Source organism: Ammospiza nelsoni, chromosome 1 (assembly GCF_027579445.1).
Source record: "Ammospiza nelsoni isolate bAmmNel1 chromosome 1, bAmmNel1.pri, whole genome shotgun sequence".
In the NCBI taxonomy this organism is placed as follows: Eukaryota; Metazoa; Chordata; class Aves; order Passeriformes; family Passerellidae; genus Ammospiza; species Ammospiza nelsoni.
In genome coordinates, this window is record NC_080633.1 from 55,936,928 (window position 1) to 55,956,130 (window position 19,203).

Sequence of the window (19,203 nt, forward strand, 5' to 3'; positions counted from 1 at the left end):
GCAAAGTAAAAGGAAAACGTCAAAGCAACTGCTGTTTAATGGGCTGTCAAATCAAAAGTTGTTATGCAGACTGTGGTCATTTTACAGCAATAATCATAAATATTTTTGATTCACACTGTGCTTTTTACCTCAAAGAATTCAGGTAGTTTACAAATGACACATCTGTTGCTCCACATGACAGTGAACTTCAGCCACAAGAAGTGCCTGGTAATCTATATTGGTACTTCCTGGTAGTGGAAGGTAAACCACCTATACCTTGAATGAATCTGCAGGAATTGTTTGGGAAAGCAGGATGTAAATGCAGACTTGAAATCTAGCTGAGAGCTGAACAGCAAAATGCAAAGAATCAGATAGGACTGGGTATCAGGTTTCTGATACAATTTGGTAATTCTTTGAGAAGCTGGATTAAATTTTAACTGGAGCTGGGAAGAAACTGGAGCTGGGAAGAACCTTCTTCTTGGAAAACTTGCAGATCAAAACCTTTCTCTTTTCACCCCAATGTGATTACCTCTGCAGTTTTGAATGGAGAGAGGATCCCTCTGCAACCGGCCAGTTAAGGGCCCTCTCCAACAGTATGGATAATCAGGCTTCTAAACTTATTTGATCACTTTACTCTCCTGTGTGACTGTCTTTATTCTTTGTGGTGCAAATGTTCACTTTGACCTAAATGAGTTTATCAAACTACTACAAATGTTTGACTTAGTATTAAGTGGACCTTGAACAAGTATTGTAAGGTATCTTCAAAGTACTCAGCCACTTAAGGACCAGATCATTTTCTCTCTGGCAATCTTACAACGTGGCTGAAACACCAGTGAAGGAGCTCAGAAATTAGCATCACAGCAGTAGGTGATCTGGATGCTCTCCTCAGAAGAGAAATGCAAATACGATTCTCCTTCTTCCTGTGTGTGAGTACATGGTCCAAAGCCAAGGAGGAAGCAGGAGTGTCTCTGCCTGCTGTTTTTTGAGAAAAACATTTCTCCTCCAACTTCAGTTTCAGGACTGAAACTTCATCAAATCATCACTGGTATCTTCCCACAGTTTTTCTTTATGAATAAGTGTTTAAGGAAGAAAACGGTGTCAGCAAATAATTAAATTTAAAAAAAACACAAACCTGATAGTTCCAAAATTTTGAAACTGTTAGGGTTCCTTACCTTTCACTTAGGTAACATTTAACTTTCTGCTTTCTAAATATACTATGAATCATTCTCTGTGCTTTTGCTGTCTTAGGAAGAGCATTGGTGCTTATATGATCTATATGACACTGACAGACAAAATAATTCCTTAAAAATATTTTATTCTTGGATTATTTTCCTACCTTCTTTTGGAGGGGCAGCTACATGATGGATTTCAGTAAACTGCATGAGCGGTCTTCATTGCAGGGGCTATAAAGTGTCTATAAAGAGCAGCAACTATTTTAAATTCCAGAACTATTGTTTACACTTTTCATTGCAGTTGCAAGTGTTGGAAATGCTATATGTAAGTAGTTGTTTTTGTTTCAAAACAATGACTTATGAAAAAAGCCCAACAAACCCTCACTGCTAGAAGCTGTTTTCTTAATGAACTTGTCTTATATTACTGAACATCCAAATAAATAATAATTAAAAAAAAAAAAAGCTCTGCTTGGCTGAGGCTCTCCACTGTGGTAGAACTAAGTGGAATTTAAATTAACTGCTGGAGTTCAGTAGTGATTCTCTTCCATCCTTTTAAAAGTGCAGCACTCTTATCTGACTTGAGCTTTTGTTGAGAAACCAAGGTAGGGCTGAGGTTTATACCTTAAACATGACCACCTTTGCTGATATTTTGTAAACCTTTAGGAGTGCATTGAGCAAGCTTTCAGTAAACCGTGTCCTGGCTATTGTTTTGATGGGGGTCTTCTTGCAACTTAGTGTTTCCAAGTGCTTTTGGTCCAGACCAATGCAAAATTTGATGCATTTATGTGGAATTTAAGTTTTTTCTTGGGAACATAAAACCTGGAATATTTAAATAGCACATTTATAGTTTTAATATATATTGCAAGAAAAAAGAAAGAATTGCACAGATTTATGTGTTCTGGAATCATTAAGATGTTGACTGTGTTTCCTTAGATGCCTACTAATAAAACTTTGGCTTGCAGCTGGCCTTCTTGTGAAAACTTTGCCAGCTTTGACTCTAAATTTTGTCTGTTCTTAGGATTTGCCTGCCTTTTTCAGTGGATTGCTAGCATGTACTCTGAGTTAACATTTCTAAACATTGCTAAGTAAAAAAACTACAGTGATGAGCTTGCAAACCATGATAAACAACAAGGAGAAGGAAGAGCTTGGAAGACTGTGTTGTGTGTGTGCATGCATGAACATTTTGCTCATCTTATCAAAATTACTGCTAAATTACATGTTGTTTACCTGTGTTCTTCTTTACTGATAATTCCTAGTTCTGTGCTCTCAGTTGAGTTTCTAGGGACTCGCTGTTTACATAAGTAGCAGATGACTGATGGTGTAATGTATTTGTGTTGATTAATTATATCTTGAATTATTAAAACACGCTGCCTCTCTGAAGAGCTGAAATCTAAGCACAATTTGCTGCAAGTCAGAAATCCTTACGAGTAAGAGGAGCCACAGAAACTGGTTCCAGCATAGCAAGGAATAGGGGGAGCATCAGCGGGTAGATAACAGCAAAATCTAACCCTTCATAGGTTTTTTTTGTGCTACCTCCTACACAGAGATTTGACAGCTACAGCTGGCTTATTGACTTGGTAGTTTTGCTCTAATTGACTGCTGGCTTTGATAGGGGAGCCTCTAACAAGTTGCACTCTTAGCAGGCATGCAGGTAACTTGCCAATGAGAGTGTTTGGGGGAGGAGAAAACTCTTGGGTGTGTGTCTCTCAGATCCTTGTGGGATGTGAGGCTGGTGTGTGTGTGCTGCCACAGGCACATCCTCAAGGGCAGCCAAGAGTGAGCTCAAGTGCTTTGCTTCCACGAGGGAGAGAGAGGCAGCTACTGAAAGTACAAGTTGGCAGGAATCATGACAGACCCAAGCAGCAGAAAGGAAGCATTTAAAAAATGCCAAAATGCTACATTCAGTATTGATGGCTATAACTTCGCAATTGGTAAGCCTGATTTTCCTTTTTCCTCTCCTCTCCTCTCCTCTCCTCTCCTCTCCTCTCCTCTCCTCTCCTCTCCTCTCCTCTCCCTTTTTCCTTTCTTTCTTGGTGGTTCCAGCAAGTACAGCTAAAAGACAGCTGTTGTCAACTGCCATTTGTCAATAAGTGCCTCTAAAATGTACAGATGCCTGCAATTTTTTGCCAGAATTAGTTTTGCATTCCGTCTTCTGTATTTCTTTTGCCCAAGAAACTTGCCTTTGATATAAAGCCACTCTACATTCTTTTCTTTTTGCCTGGGTTTTGGCCCAAGTTCACCAAGATATTTGCAGTACTTTTGTTTTGGAACCTTACCTCAGGAAAGCCTGGGCTCCAGGATTGCAGGTTTCCAGCTTGCTAGCTGCATTTCCTTCCTATGAGCCCAGAATGTCATCCTTGGGAGCCTTGGCTTTCATTGCAATATTTTATTGTTTACTTAGCCAGTATTGCCAAATTCTGTAATCTTTTGTCATTTCTCACTTTGCACAGAGATATAGATGTAAAGTTCACAAACAAGAAGTAAAATTGCTGAGGCAATGAGAAATATTGAGGAAAGATTAGGAATTTTAGGATGGATTGCTGTAGTTGTTTGGAGAGTGTTGTTTCATGTTTATGTTTGCTGTCTTAGGGGAAAGTGAGGCTTCTCAAAGTGAAAGGGCTTCTAACAATAGACTTGGTACACAAAATCTGAGGATTCTCTGAGCAGACTGCTTTGCCACAAATGCTTATCTTACTAGGGTGTGTGTACATATATATATGTACCCCTATACATATCCATACAGATCTTAGAAGAAAAGCAAGCTTACATCCCATTTGAATTTTTAGATTAAATCCAAGTTAAAGTATATGGATAACTTACTCATAATAATCAATAGAAATTCCTTTTGAATACTTTTAAGAAGACAGAGATTTCACTTCCTTGCCATTGTGAAATCAGGAAAGTTTTTCCTGGGAGATACTAACATATTTGGGCCAGTATTTCATCTAATAACAATAGATACAAGCTTTTATTGGTGTGGATGGACATACCTGTTTAGCCCTTTTATTCATGAAGAATTTGTTTTTGCAATCATTAACATCATGCAAACATTAGGCTTGTTGAAAAAAAATGGAGATATATGTTTCATTAAAATATCTTTACATAGTTAAAATATCCTAACTATCTCTTAATGTTCATACAGCTCTTTAAAGGTGAAACTGCCAAGCCAATGCTACTTTTGAAATTTCTTTCTCTAATGGGAAGGTCCTCCACAGGTTGTTGCAATATGCTCACTTTTGCATCCCCTATCATAATCTCTTCCACTCTCAGCATCATTATTAGTAGTGGGTTTTTATCATTTTGTGTCAGTCTGGTGGATGAACATATTCTTTCTCTTCAGGTTTGGATTTTTTTGGTTGGTGGTTTGTTGCTTTTTGGTTTTGTTTTTGGAGTTTTTTGGGGTTTTTTTGCTTGTTTTGTTGTTTTGGTTTTTTTTTTTTTAAATTCAGGAACAAAGCAACAGATTTGCTGGGTTGTTGCTCTGCTGTCTTTATTGTTACTCATGCTCGCAACACAACAGGACCAATTTCAGGGTCAAATGACTAAGGGTTTAGAACTGAAGGTTGTCTTGGGTAATCAAAAATGTTATAGTATTTCATATCTTTCTGAGCCCAAAAATTGTTACTGTCTCTTTGAGGTTACTGTCTCTTTAAGGTGGCATATCTGGAGGTCTGGAGCCAGACTCATGGGGCAGGCAGGTGTGGTACACTTTAAAAGGTTGGGGCACACAGGCAGAGTTCCCTTTTTCACCTGTTGTCTTGCTTTCTCATCCCTTGCACACTTCCTGGCTTTAACCTTAAAGCTGAGGTAGTGTGGGCAGAGGCTTCCTTTTTGTGTTCTCATGTGTTGTGGCATTTTGCTTAAGGCAGAGGTTGTTTTGAGGGGAGGGGGAAGGAGTTCTGGGCTAGCTACCAGAAAAAACTGCATTTCTGCAATCCAAAACTGTTTCAGAGTGAATTCTGCAAACCTCTATTGGCAGTGCAAAGCTTGAGCTGGTATCTCACCGGGCCACCCCGTGTTGATTCTGGGAGACTGTTTCTCTCCAATTCAACACACCAGTGGCTCCGAGGACAGCAGCACCAGCACTGGTGGAATACAGTGGGTGGCAGAAGGAGGCGGTGAGTGGTGGAGCTGGCAATTCCCATACGCCACTAGAACTGCTTTGTAAGCTCCTACCTTCCCAGAAAGGTTTACTGCCATCCTTTCCCCTTTGTCTCCCCAACTGCGTGGTTGACAGCAAATACTGCCGTCTTGGTCAGATGCTGTTTCTGCTTTGTCTCCCTACATGTAGCTGCCTGTGATGGATGCCATCCTGAAAGGGGTACTTTGCCATTTTGGATTTTTCTTTGTTCTCAGGGAGTTTGTGAGATTTATTGATTTTGTATCTAGTGAATAATTACTGTTATTTTCTGCCTGTTGCAGTTTTGCTTGTTAGTAAACTGTTATTTTTTTTACTTATATTTACTCAAATTTAGTTTCTCCTAATTGGTGGAAAGGGATTGATTAAAACAGTGGGAGAGAAATCATGTTAGAGTGATGCCCTTTGACAATACTATGTAGCTTTCATCTGTATAAAGAAACAAGGTAGTGGCAAATCCTTTTCCTCTAGATGCAGCTGTTTGTCTTGACAGAGACTCTGAGGAGGACTGAAGTGCACTGGCCCAGCGAGGATTTTGAATATTCCATTTTTATGGACTTCTTGCACTGGTGGTTGATGGAAAGATTGGAGCCACAGTGTGAGTCATTTAGTAGGACTATTCAAGACCTGGAATCATACAACTTAATTTGATCTAGAAAGCTCAATCTGTCTCAGATGAAGGCTTCAAGATCTTTATTTGCCATTGTTTATGTTACAAATTTCAGAGTACATGGAGTTTTATATACACAAGATACTGTATTTGAGCTCTTGTTTGATTTTGGCTAAATTTTCCCCCAAGAAAAGATAACAGAGAGAAAATTAAGGCCTTTTTTTCCCCCTGTGGATTGCCTTATCACTGCTGTGCAAATGAGAGACTACTAGCTTAGAATTCCAGTTAATTGTTACTTGCTGTTGTAATTGACATTCTAGAGATTGGTCCACTGTCTTTAAACCTGGGAAAATGATAAACATAAATATTAATAGGAAGATATTTTCCTCAAACTCAAATTTTCTGCTTTTTATATCCAGAAGCATCTGACAACGCTGTCCTATCCATTGTATAAAATAAACTTTTAAAAATAGATTTATAGAATGAAGTGAAGTGGTGAGGAGTTCTACTGTAACTTAGGTGTTGTTGCAGAGGAAGGATGTGGCACTGAAGCACTTGGTCTAGCTCACAGCAGTTCTTTATAAATCTTGTAGGTAATTTTCTTTATGAAAACACTCTATTACACTTCTTGCATGTAAAAACTTTCCCTCCAGTTACTATGGAAGTGCTGAGTTTTGCTTTGTGGTGATTTTTGATCCAAACTCAAGGTGCAAATAGGGCAGAAGGTGGAGACACCTGGCTGGAGATGCGGACACCTATTCTCCTTATGCCAGACTCCAGACCAAGAGTTTGTCCCCCTATCCATCTTCTATGAAGGAAGGAAAGAAATGCAGTCAGGCCTCTTTTACAGACAACAAATGATGTTACTCCCTACAAGGAGGGACCCGATCTTAACATGATGAGAAATAACATTGCTTCTGCTTTTTTTCCTCTCTGGTTTTTGGCCAACTATTCCTGCTCACAGTGCCTTCTGAATTGATACAAAGGTATTATTTTAAAGATTTAGATTTTCTAGAATCCCTAAATTTCAAAAGAAATAAAGAAGTGTGAACTCTTCTGTGCCTTTTGAGCAGTTTTAGGCAGGCAAGCAGGCAGGCCTGTTCCTGAGCAGGCAGGATCTGACAGGGAGAACCTTCTCTCAAGACAGTTTCTTCTCCCATGCTGAAAACCAAATCTCCTCCTCCTCCTCCCCGTTCCCATCCCCCAGTCTTCTCCTCCTCCTCTCCTTCCCCCCTGCCCTCGCTGCTGCTCAAACTCTAGAAGCTTTCAAACTAACTGCCTTTGGGGATTTCTGGTTTTGCTGCAAATTTTCTCTTTCAAACCCTTGTGCTCTGATAATTTGTCTATTGTTTTCATACAGTGTAAATACAAGTTCATTTTTCCTAGTTCTGTAGCTTTGCATAACTAAGAAAGCAAAAGGCTCCTGGACATATAATTCACTTATTTGTGTACTAGTGCAAATCAAATCAAGGGGCAGAATCCTAACCAGCAGTAAACATTCATCATGCCACTGCAGTCAGGAGAACTGCAATGATTTAAATGAGAAAAGGATCTGTCCTCGTCTTTTCCAGTTAAAGTTGCTGTATGTTGGAGAAGGAACTACCCTAAATACAAGGCAGGCAAATAATGCAGCTTTTCCATGGCTTGCTTGCAAGACTTCAGCAAGGTTATGCTGGTATCATTTTGCTCCCTAGTTCTCCTTGCCAGGTGACAGAGCTTGTACCTAACAAATCTGCTGAAACTCGATTCCAAATTTCTAACAGCTACAGGCTTGAAATTTTTAGGACTGAGAAATGAACCCTCATGATTACATCCAAAAGCTCTGTGCTATGACTATATGGAAATTTAGAGTTGTGGTGCAGGGAAGGATGCAGTAATTACTGAATAGAAGCACTTAATGAAGTCTCTACTGGCTTCCCAGCTGGTGAGTAGAATGGTTCACTGGAACAACATGAAACAGTCACTTGGGTCATTATGTCACATCCTCTCTCTTGTTGTCATAGCAGCTGCAACCAGTCCCCTGAACATTTTTCTTATGTGCAAACATCATCTCTTTCCATTAAATGGCAGTGCATGGTTTTTCTCTTGCTGCGACTGCTGCATGATGATACATTTCATGTCTGTCGATTCAGTACCTTTCCAATCACCTCACTCCTCCTTCTCACTGTTGTGCAGTGATGAAACCTGCCAAGTGTATTGGGAAAGGAGAGAGGGTACACAACTTGCTCAGTCAGTACCACTTAATTCTGTTTCCACCCCAAAGACTTAAAGTAGATTTATAGCCATTGGAGACAGGGATAAGGATTCTGGATTAATGTCGCATATTCTTTCTCTCTTAGTATTGATAGTCAGTCATTATTAGGAGTCAAAGCATTCAAAAATCAAATTTTATGTGTTTCTTCCCCACATACATGAGTAGCTGAGGTCCTTGCAGTTCTGCTATACGGCATGCTGATTGCTTTTTATGGACTAAATTTTTCACATTCTTTTTTTTTTTTCTTTCCATTTTTGGGTCTTGCATTCTTGAAGTGTGGTAATAGATCTGGTCCCTAGATTTTGTTCTAGTGTTTTCCACTTTATATTTTTCTCCCTTTTATTTTGTATTTGTAAATGCCAGTGTGATTTAGTTTAAATCACTTTAGTTTTCAGTCAACTGAAAACTAAACTTTCTTGCTCTGGTCTCCACACATAGCTAATCACATACAGAGAATTTCTAGGGAATTTTTTTATTGCTCAAGTGGAGCAAGTAATTTAACACTTTTGGAAACAGACTTGAAGTAGAGATTATAAATATGTTAACTTTCTCTGAAACTACTTACAGTAATTTTTGCTGTTTAGAAAATAGAGTTTCAATTCTGTTCTTTTTAAAAAATGGATCTTTAGATGAAGACAAATAATTTACACATATGAGGCAGACAGCCTTAAGAAAACCTAAAAGGAGACTTTACTTCGAGACATGATTCTGTTGTTAGACTTGCACATGAAACCTTACTGAAGTAACAGGATTTTCCAAACAAGTGGTCTTCAGTTAGTTACAGGATGAGAAGTTCTATTGCATAGTGATTAAATGAGAGTAATTGCTATTCTTTCATGTCAAGTTGTTGTAATTGTAACTCTCTAGGAAGTGAGCAAATGGAAAGCCCAGGAGAAAAAAGACTCTCTGAAACTCATAGGTGCTATAATATGTAGGTGCCAATATATATGTGTTCCAAGTGCAAATTGTGTCTTCCTCTCCTAGTAAAACTGACATTTTGCAGAATAGGATGTTTATGCTTTATCAAGGACCTTGCAAGCACAGTGCAATAAATTATTGGACTCAAGCCTTGGGTCTTTTTTTCTTTTATCACAGATTGGCATCAAATGGATGTGAACCTAGTGAACCTTTTAAAGATATAAATTTTAGATTTATGTTGTATTAAGACAAAACTGTCTCGTTTTAAGTGGGAAGGCAGCTTTGGGGAAAGTGTTACATTACACTTGTGACTGCTTTTATGGGTGTTGGTAGTTTATGTGAAGTAATATTGGTAACTCTGGCAAGATACTTCCAGTGGCATTTTTTATGTCTGAAGTGCTTAATGGTTTGGCTATACTTGCTTCAATGTAGAGATTTAAAAGAAGGACTTAAAAAAGAGTATTGATTTTAAAATGCAGAGCATATTTGTGTGACTAAATGCTTTTGCATCACAACTGGCCACCAGTTGCTAGATAGGTGTCTCTGAGAAGAGCTGTCTGCTGGTACTCACCAGCAGATTGCCAGTGGCAGTGAACTGTGAAGCAGCACTTGGTTTCTATATAAACCAGAAGTTTCTATATACACTTTAGTCATCAATCTTAAATTCAATTGCTTGAAACAACTATATCAGATGGCATCATGTCACCAGCCCACCTCTGTTACAAGCTTTAGAAAGCACACAACCTCAAAAGAAAAAGGATCAGTGGTCATAGTCCTAACATCTGCTCCAGCAGCTTATGAAGTGGTGTAGTGTTACTGTATGGTATGGTTGACTTGCTGTATTGAATATTAATGAGAGGTTTATTTACCTGGATTATCTTTTGTAGTTTTTTGCACATATTGTTCTTTGTGAGAAACCCTTCCTATTTGTTCCACCTGGCAAGTGAGCCAAAGCAGCATTAAATTTTGTTAAATCAGATTTGATTTCATGAGTTGAAGGTGGCAAATCCTGCCCTGTACTTCCTCTCTGAAGCACAGGCAAAAATGCAGTCTGTTTGTATCCTGGTTTTAAGGTCATACTATACTCCAGGGCAGGATTTATTACTCACATATTTTGACTCCTGAATGGAATCCTAAAAAACTCCTAAAGTCTATTATATCTGATCCCATGCTGCTTTAAAAGTACATAAAGAGTACAAGCACCAAAGTGTTTATATGGAAATCCTCAGCAACATCCATAGAGTGACAGTGAATAAAGGGAGCCAGAAACTTAGTGCATTTCCATTAAGTGAACAACTTTTGCAGTATTTCTAGATCCACAAAGCTGTTCACATTCAACCTCCTGTTCCTGAGACAGTGCACAGAAGAGTGAGAAGGGAGAATTCTCTGATGATTAAAAGTGAGTTGCTGAACAGTTAAGGGGAGGAATTATGATGAGGCCTCTTCAAAAAAGAAGTTGTAATGCTCCTTTTCTACTGCCCATGCAAACCTACTGGTCTTGGTAGCTGAAAAAGAAGTAAATTTCAGGGCATTTTCAGTCAGAGCTACCACTAATATACTTGAGCTGTGAATCCACTCTGCTGTGTGGCATGTGCAATAATCAGCTATACAGGATTCATGTGATTAAAGGAGCTAGCAGGTCTGCCACTTCTTGTCTTTCTGTCAGTATGCAGATGAAGTGCTGATGTTACTGGCAAAGAAAGGACTTTCTTAGGCCTCATTTTAAATATGCATGTGTGTATTTGTTCAACTTTATGAAAACAGAAAGGTAAAGCAACTATGCAGCAATTGTACAAAAAATTAGGAGAATTACAAATGATCAAGGGTCAAAGTCAGAGAAGACCTGGGATTTAAAGGAGATCCAAACAGAGGAGTCGTAAAGGCATCATTCACACTGAATTGCCTTCCTTCTTCTGTCCTGTTGGCTTTTTGAATTTCATGGGGAAATATTAGAAGTGATATGTAGGAAAAGAGGAATGGAGAAAATTACATGTTCAGGAGTAGATATAGGTGTCCTCCAAGGGAAACACAGAACAAGGTGTGGGCTTCCTGGCACATGTTTCCTCAAGTATTATCTAGGTGTGCTCAGGGTCACCTCTGGGCTTGGATGATGCCTGAGACCCCTTCCTATCCAGGAAGGGAGGGAGAGCAGGCACAAGAGGAACTTCCTGAGAAGTCCCATTCACAGCCTAAATCTGTTTTAACCCCATAGGGCTAAATCTGGATCCCCTGGGATTTTGCAGAATGAAATAGAAGGGCAAAGGAAATGGTGTATAATTAGTCCCTATTGAAAACAATTGGATTGTTGCCTTGTAAACACAAGTACTGCATAAATAAAACTTCCAGAGACTGCATGTTTTGAAGCTCCTTTAAAGTGAACTCTCCTTGGAGCTGAGAGACAGTGCCCACAGCATGCTACTGTTTTGCAGAGCCTGTTCATGTGTAGGAAGATATCTGATGAAAACCCAAATGGGAAAAGTGATGATCCCAGGGGTGCATACCGATTAAAAAATAAAATAATATGCTGGGGGAAAAAATTATGTAAATAACATGCAAATTATGCAAATATGAAAATAGTGAGTTTATCTCTTGAGAAAGAAAACTCAGAAATGCCTATTGCCTTTCCCAGTCATCTCTTTGTCTGATACAAACAACAGAAATCAGAGGCAGTGGATCTTCTTTTCTCTTTGGCTTTTAGAATAGACCCAGTGGGAGAAAATGTAGACATAGCCTGGTGCTTGAAATGTGGGTTTGACATATAGTTAACTATGTCAGCCATGCTTCCCAGTACCTGAAAGTCTTTTATGTGTGTTCTGAGCTCACATTTTTACAGGAAAAATAGCAATAGTTAACAGGAATATTAGCTTAGCATTTATACAATTTGTTCATTGTAGCACAGAAGTATATCCAGCTAATGGAAAAAAAAATCAGATTAGCCATGTTTCTTTTTTTAGTAAATCAACTAGCCTGAAATGCTTGTCTTTATGTACCATTATGGAAATCAGTCCAATCCAGGCTGTTGAGTATTGCAGTCTTTGCGTAGAGGGAGGATGAAAGATGATGTGTGTCCTAAAAGTACGTCCTATTCATCTAATCTACATAGAGGAGACAATATAGAGGAAGATCACAAGAGCTGACAGGTTTCTTTAGAGCCTCTGAACTCTCAAGGAGGTCTATCTGCTCAGTGCATCTTGTAGCTGTGGGAAAAGGTGAAAGCATACAGAATCACAGAGTGGTTAAGGGTGGAAAAGACTTCTGGTGGCCATCCTGTTCAATACCCCTGCTCAGGCATACCCGCCTATACCAGAACTGCCTAATAGCATGTCCAGATGGCTTTTTAATATCTTCAAGGAGGAGAGACTCCAAAAGCTTCTGAGCAACTTGTGCCAGTACTTGGACAAACTCACAGTAAGAAAAAAAAGACATCTTTATGTTCAGAGGGAACCCCCTGTCCTTCAGTGTGCACATATTGCCTTCGGTCTTGTCATTGGGCACCACTGTAAAGAGCCTGTCTCTGTCCTGTCTGCACCCTGGTCCTACAGGTATGGCTACACACTTATGAGATCCCCGTAAGCTTTCCCTTCTCCAGGTTGAAGAGTCTCAGCTCTTTGACTTTGCTTATCCGTGAGGTGCTTCAATTATGTCTGTTGGTTTTTGGTGGATTCTGTGTCCATCTCTCTCCATCTCTTGCTCAGGGAAGTGCAGACCTAGACCCAGCACTCCGAACGTGACCTGATTAGTACTGCATAGTAGGGAAGTATCACCTTCATTGACCTGCTGGCAACACTTAATGAAGCCCAGGACACCGTTAACTGCCTGTGATGCTAAGGCAAGTTGCTGGCTCATGTTCAAGCCCATATAGCCATCTCACCCATCAGTGAAGCCAGGCTTTGCATCTTTGACATGACACTACTGTGACATCTCCTCTCCTTTATGAACCTCTGTGCTAGGGAAGAGAGAAATTGTGGCACTGCACAGTGTACTGGCTCCCTTCAGGTGTCCCAGCTGGAAAATGTATTTTCAGGCTGCACTCCTGTAGCTCCTCTCCAGCCTTGAAATGCCTCCTCCCATGGCATTGCGTTATGCAGTTGAAATAGAGCTGCTGGACAGAAGGTGTGCACACCTGTGCTGTAACTGCTGTGGGGGAATCAATCTAATACTGCGTGATCTCCTGTGTTTTGTTTTGTGGCATATATTGGGCAGAATCAGGGCAGTTGAAAACAATCCAGGGCAATCAGGAATTAAAGGGAAATGCAGAGTACTGTGGTTAGGTTTTTTATTCTTTGAATGTTTCTGTCACTGCAAACATAGCCTAAGATACTTTTACTATGGATACAAAGGCTCTGTATCTCCTAATTCTTCAGGAACAACTTGTTTAGAACTGGCTGCACTAAGATCATAAAGATGCATGCTGTTGTTAATAGTTATCAGAAGCCTTCTGTCTTCATAGTAAATGACATTTACAAAAGCTCCTAATCAAGTGGCAGCTGGGGTTCTGCTGTCAGGTGTGAATACAAGCACTTATGTCTCTGTGATCCTTAAAAGTAAGACTTGCTCTCCCAAAGCATCTTAGTACCAACAGAGAGCAATGCATCTATGAGTCTTGTATTTCCAGGTAACAGAAGCGCTTGTTCAGCTGAGTGAGGATGCAGTTGTATCACTGTCAATAAGTATCAATCAGTAAAGTGCTCTGGAGTATCTGCATTTTCCCCATGCTAGAGAATAATTTGGTTTGCTGTTGTATTAGAGCTGGCAGGTGCTTGAGGTTAAGGTTTGTTGCTCTTTGACAGTTACCAGATCCTTTATTTTGAAAGCCAGTTCCTTTGATGAACAGGAAATCCCAAACATCACACATGAGAGGCTGAACTTCTAGTCTAGCATTCCTTTAGCTGTGCACAGCTCAGTGAGTTTCTTTTTATTTTTTTCTTCTTCTTTTTCTTTCTTTGTCAAGGATCACTCTGTTTTATCCCTGCAGCACACATTGTTTAATGTTTTTTGTGCATGTGCAGCAAAGGGAAAACTGTGGCTTTGAGAAATTAGCTGCTATTACAAAATTCAGATCCAAAGAGTCACAGCCACAAGAGCTTATGGTCAAACTGTACTCTATCAATGAATAAAAAAAAAGTTTCCATGGTAACTTTCTAATGAATCTACTTGAGAATCTTTCCAAGAAGAACTTTTCCCCATCAGATTAGACATTTGTGATGTTGAGCTCCTATGCTGTAGCTACAACTGCTACATGGTATTGCTGGTAGTTTCTACATAGCCCAACTATTTTCAAGGAGAGAATCTCAAGCATGATCTGTACAAGCAGCATACATAACCAGGTCAGGGCAGGATTTCACTTAATTTAAGGCATCATCAGCTGAGGTAATTATGTTGGCTTCCTTTAGAATCAATGAAGAGAAATAGATTCTTTCAAGGTGTTGTTCATTTGGCTTCTTTTAGACATCAGTATTAGGCTGAGTTGAATCATGCCCTAGAAGTGACATTTTCTATTTTCTTTAAAAGGAGCTGGATAATTGTATTATACTTGTCAATATCTGTATCCGGAGAAATATCAGTATCTGCCCCTCTCAGTCCCTATACATTTTGTAATCTAGAGGTCTAGAAAATATGCTTTTAGCAAAGAAAGGGTAGAGTGAGTAATTAAATTGTCTGTCAAAGGTAAAATGAGGGACATGCATGCAATAGTTTTCAAATATATAAGTCATCTGAGAAGAATGGAAAAGTGATCAAACTGGACAAAAGTAGTGAGCTGAAGACTTCTAATAAGGGTAGAGAGACATCAGTGTTTCACTGAAAATTACTGAGTATCTACTTTTTTTTAATTTTGAAATATTCCACAGTTTGTTTCATTTTCCAGAACTCTGCAAGTTCCAGCCTTCTACTTTAACAGAAAGTTACTTACTGATATTCATTTTTCTTGTTGTCTTGACTGCACATGCTTGTATGCCCTCACTTTGTTTCTCAAGAATGTAAAAAACCCCCAGCAAATGTTTTTTATTTTTCTTTTATCTTCTTTTCTAATGTTTTCTCCTTCATTGTAAAAGGATTTTTTAAGCAAGGGTTTTATGTTGGGATTTTCTGAGGGAGTGGCTGACAAAGATTTTTGTCCACCTAGGATATAAGAAGTGTAATAGCGTTTGAATGGAAATAAATTCTGAAAAATATGGTTAAAATATCAGAAAAGCTATTAAAAAAGTGTATATAGTATCTACAAATTATAGGGCCTCATTGGACATAGGGGGGATGTCGCATGAAAAGGGGATGCCTCCTTGACTTTTAATGGGGAAATGTACTTGACCCTTAGTATTTAATTTGGCTGTCAGTTCCCCAGGAAATCTGAGAACCTTGTGCCCAACCAGTCTGTCAGCATCCTGTTAGGGTGACTGACCCTTTAGTGGGCGGTCCTGCTGGATTGGAGGGTGTTTAACTGAGTTAGTCAGAGAAATAAACCAAAACAGCATATGGGACACTCCTCAGAGGGTCTTCCTCTTTATCTGAGTATATTATTCACTGCTGGTGAATGCTAGCGCCCATGAAGGCTTCCCACTAACAGTTTAGGGAATTACACTCTTTATTAATATAAAATTGTGACAAGTCAGTGATAGTAGCTGACTGTAAAAACATATTCAAAGCAATACTCAGACAAGGTCTAATCCTCAGCAAAAGTATTCAGCATGCATAGAGTATGATTCTTACCCTATAGGGGAGAAGACAGGTTTAGCCCATCAACTAATCCTAGAAATTATGATGGAGTCTTCCTTAACTTTGCCCCCATTCTCCACCTGCTTTTATACTGTTTTTTGTATCTTCCCTCATTCTTCACTTTCTTTTATACTATTTCTTTGTGTTTAGGTAGAGCTTGAGTGACTCTAGTCATGCATAGCTTTGTTAGAGATTGGTGTAAAATTATCTTGCTTTGCTTTTAAAGATACAGTCAAAAATATTATAGAGCATGTGCTGTATTACAGCTGGGGGTTTTCAGGGTTGGTTCAACCCCAGCAGCTGTTGGTGTCCCGGATAGAGAAGTACTGATAAGTACAACTTATCCAAGTGCCTCAGGCAGGCTCCCAGCCACAGGCAATCTTAGCAAGCAGCTCAGCCTTTAAGTGAGACCTGCTCTTTGGTGGATTCAGCTCTTTAGTGATTTCAGCTCTTTGCTTGCGAAGTACCTCAGCAGGCACAGAGGTGAGAGAGGAGAAGCACTGCATGAAGTTCCACGGATGTGTCTTTATCGGCAGCTTCTGCGAAGGGTGACAGTGACAGCTCTTCTGCCAAACTGGGCAGAGGCAGGGATTCACATACAGAGGTGTAGGGGTTTTGGGAAACAGTCCAATAGTAAGGGTCGAGATGAATATGACCTATCATCTTACAGAGAGATAACGAGGGTTCAAAGGTGGAAGAGGAGTTTCTTTGGTCCAGTCATCATGACTAGGCATTTCTTATCTTAGGCAACTGACCGCCAGGGAGGCCTTGCAGGCCCTGTGGCCCTGTGGCTGCTACAGTACCCAGTAAGGTGTAGTTGTAGCATGTAGGTGGGTAACTTTGCAATTGTTAATATCACAATTAGGCTTTAATGAACCATGTTCATCTGAGGAGAGTGATTTCCCCACAGCTGTTGGCTCAGCAGCAGGACATCTTTCCCTATATCTCCTGGCTGACAGGTGTTATGTGGTTTATTAGCTGAAGAATACTATTCTGTTCCCTGTGGTAATCACATATCCTCTGAACAGAGAGAGACATAATTCCATAATTCTCTCCCAGGATTTTCCTGGGAAGCTGTGAGAAAGCTCACAGAAAACAATTCTTATCTCCACTTGCTGTACCTGTTGTTGTGCACATGTGGAATGTGTTATGGAGATCATTTACCAAAGGGTGGTTTCTTAATTGGACTCTGGCGATAGTGTTTTGATTGATTGACCAATTAGGTCAAAGCCGTACCAGACTCTACCAGACTGTCTCACAAGGGTGATGGGTTTTTCATATAGTATAGCACAGTGTAGTGTAGTAAGAATCAATGCTCATTATTCCCCCATTCAGGGAACCAGTGCCACAACAGTTCCCTTCCCTGCAAGCATTTCAACAGTGACTGGCCTCGGTGTCTCCACTCCACTCCTTCCTCCATTCCTTCCTGCTTATCAGGAGCTTAGAGTTGCAGATCATATGCATAGGGAATCATCATGGAATAGGTTTTGAGCATGCCAACCATATTCCATCCTGGAGTAGCAACTATATTTTACCCTATAATTTCCATAAATTTATAACTTCTGTTAGGATGCAAATATAATTTCTAAGTTTCCTCTAATTTTACCCCCAGCCAGCTTTCCACAGGGAAGATTTCACATGGTTCAAAGCAATCAGCAATAGTGCTATTAAAGATAAGTTTAAAACCTCTTTCTCATTCCTCTGGTTTACTGGTTGTATTAATAGGAAATTAATTAGTGAGATAATTAGAAATATGACATTGTATGTTTTTACTCTGTATATTACTTTTTTTTGGTCCCTTTTTACCAGTAGAAGTGAGTCAGTCAGACAAAAGATTTTTGACTGTACAAGGTGTTTCAAACCACTGGTACCATCGAAAGAAGTAGTTCCGCTTTCTCATCACCTTCAGCAACTGCAGATAGTACTGCATGTGGTAAAGGCACCAAAATTAGGAGTTAATCCTGGATAAAGTCAGTGTCTTTGCTTTTCTTCCAGTGTCATCTTGGTGCAGATTAGGAAACAAATGCAAGACGAAAGGATGGGACTGCCTCTTTTGGTCACTAATGTAAAATATTGGTAAAAGCAGGAATCCAGTTGAATGACACTTGTTTATTTTGACTACTTTGTGGTCAGTAGTTGCTGCCTTCATCAGTACTTGACATATTTTATTAACTTTGCCAAGGGTGAAGTTTAAATAGTCTTCTAATTGCAAAATACTGGGAGCAAATTGTACTATAACAAGAAAGTACATTTTCATCTTCCTTTGTTTTCATCAAGGCATCATGTGAAAACCTCTTAATGGCTTTAGAGTGGTGGTGTGAACCTAGACTTGCTGTTGTGAAATTGCTGAATGAATCTAACTAATACTTGTCTCCTGTCTTCCATGTGCTTACAGGTGAAGCAATCTTTAGATACATTGAAGTAACATCCTGTTTGGAGAGCAAGCCATTTGCTAGTTGTCTCAGAGGAAATTTAGCAATTGAGATGACAAACATGGATGCTACTACTCTGTTGTGTAGAGAGCTATTTCAGACTGTAGTTTTTAGCATTACAAATACAGCTGAATTTCTTCTGGAAAGAAAAGAAAAAATACTTACAAAAATATATGTCAAAAATACTATGATTTTGTTTTGGACAGCCAAGTTCTGACATTGTGTCTATTAATCTTTATTTTCCAGTGTGCATTTTCAAAGCAAAGCAGATATATTTGAAAGGGTGAAAATGTAATTTCAAATTTGGTCGTTATCCTCTATTATTTTTCTGTTTGACCCAGAGATCAGTTCACAATTTGATCATGATGAGGACATGCTCATTTCTGCAATATGTTAAGTTAAGTTTCCTCAGAGATTAATCTTTGATTTCTGGATTGCTAGCCCAAAATTTACTGTGAGTTGGTGCAAGCTTCAGTCAATTTGACATATTTTCTATTCTTAAAATGTTTAAGCTTTCAAACTCCTTTTTCAGTTCAGAGACCGAGAGCAGGAGGTGAGTGCAAATCCAATAGCATATATTCTGAAATACTTTGAAAGTTATACTATGTAATTTGAGACTTTCTGACCATTACCTTGAGTACTTTTCTTGCCTCAAGTGTCTAAAATTCACAGCTATTATGCATCAGCATTTAGAACATCAGATGGAGCAAAGGTTTACAACCTGCATCCTCCTTGCAGAAGAAACAAAGTGAGAGGGAGGGAAACCACTGAAATTGCTCCCACTTTTAAAACCTCAGAAAGAAAATGCATGGGAATTTCCAAACCTTTTCTTAAACTGGAGACCACGAACTTCTTGTTCATTACCAATGAATGAGAAGATGATAGTGAAACTTGGAGAAAAACAGATTTATGTAGGGGACTTGCTTCGGGGACAGTAGTACACCTTCGTGCACTGGAATCAGGCACATTTTATGTGTCAAAGGCTATTA

General features: G+C 39.3%; 1 protein-coding gene across 1 annotated transcript in view; it reads left to right on the plus strand.

The window, feature by feature from the left end:
- Positions 1-2,964: 2,964 nt before the first annotated feature.
- The window catches only part of LOC132074510 (dual specificity calcium/calmodulin-dependent 3',5'-cyclic nucleotide phosphodiesterase 1C-like), a 29,386-nt gene continuing 13,147 nt past the window's right edge, over positions 2,965-19,203 (plus strand). Inside the window, exon 1 of the mRNA XM_059474372.1 lies at positions 2,965-3,082. Within this exon, the coding sequence (XP_059330355.1) occupies positions 2,998-3,082 (85 nt within the window). The 5' untranslated portion in view covers positions 2,965-2,997. The remainder of the gene's footprint in view (positions 3,083-19,203) is intronic.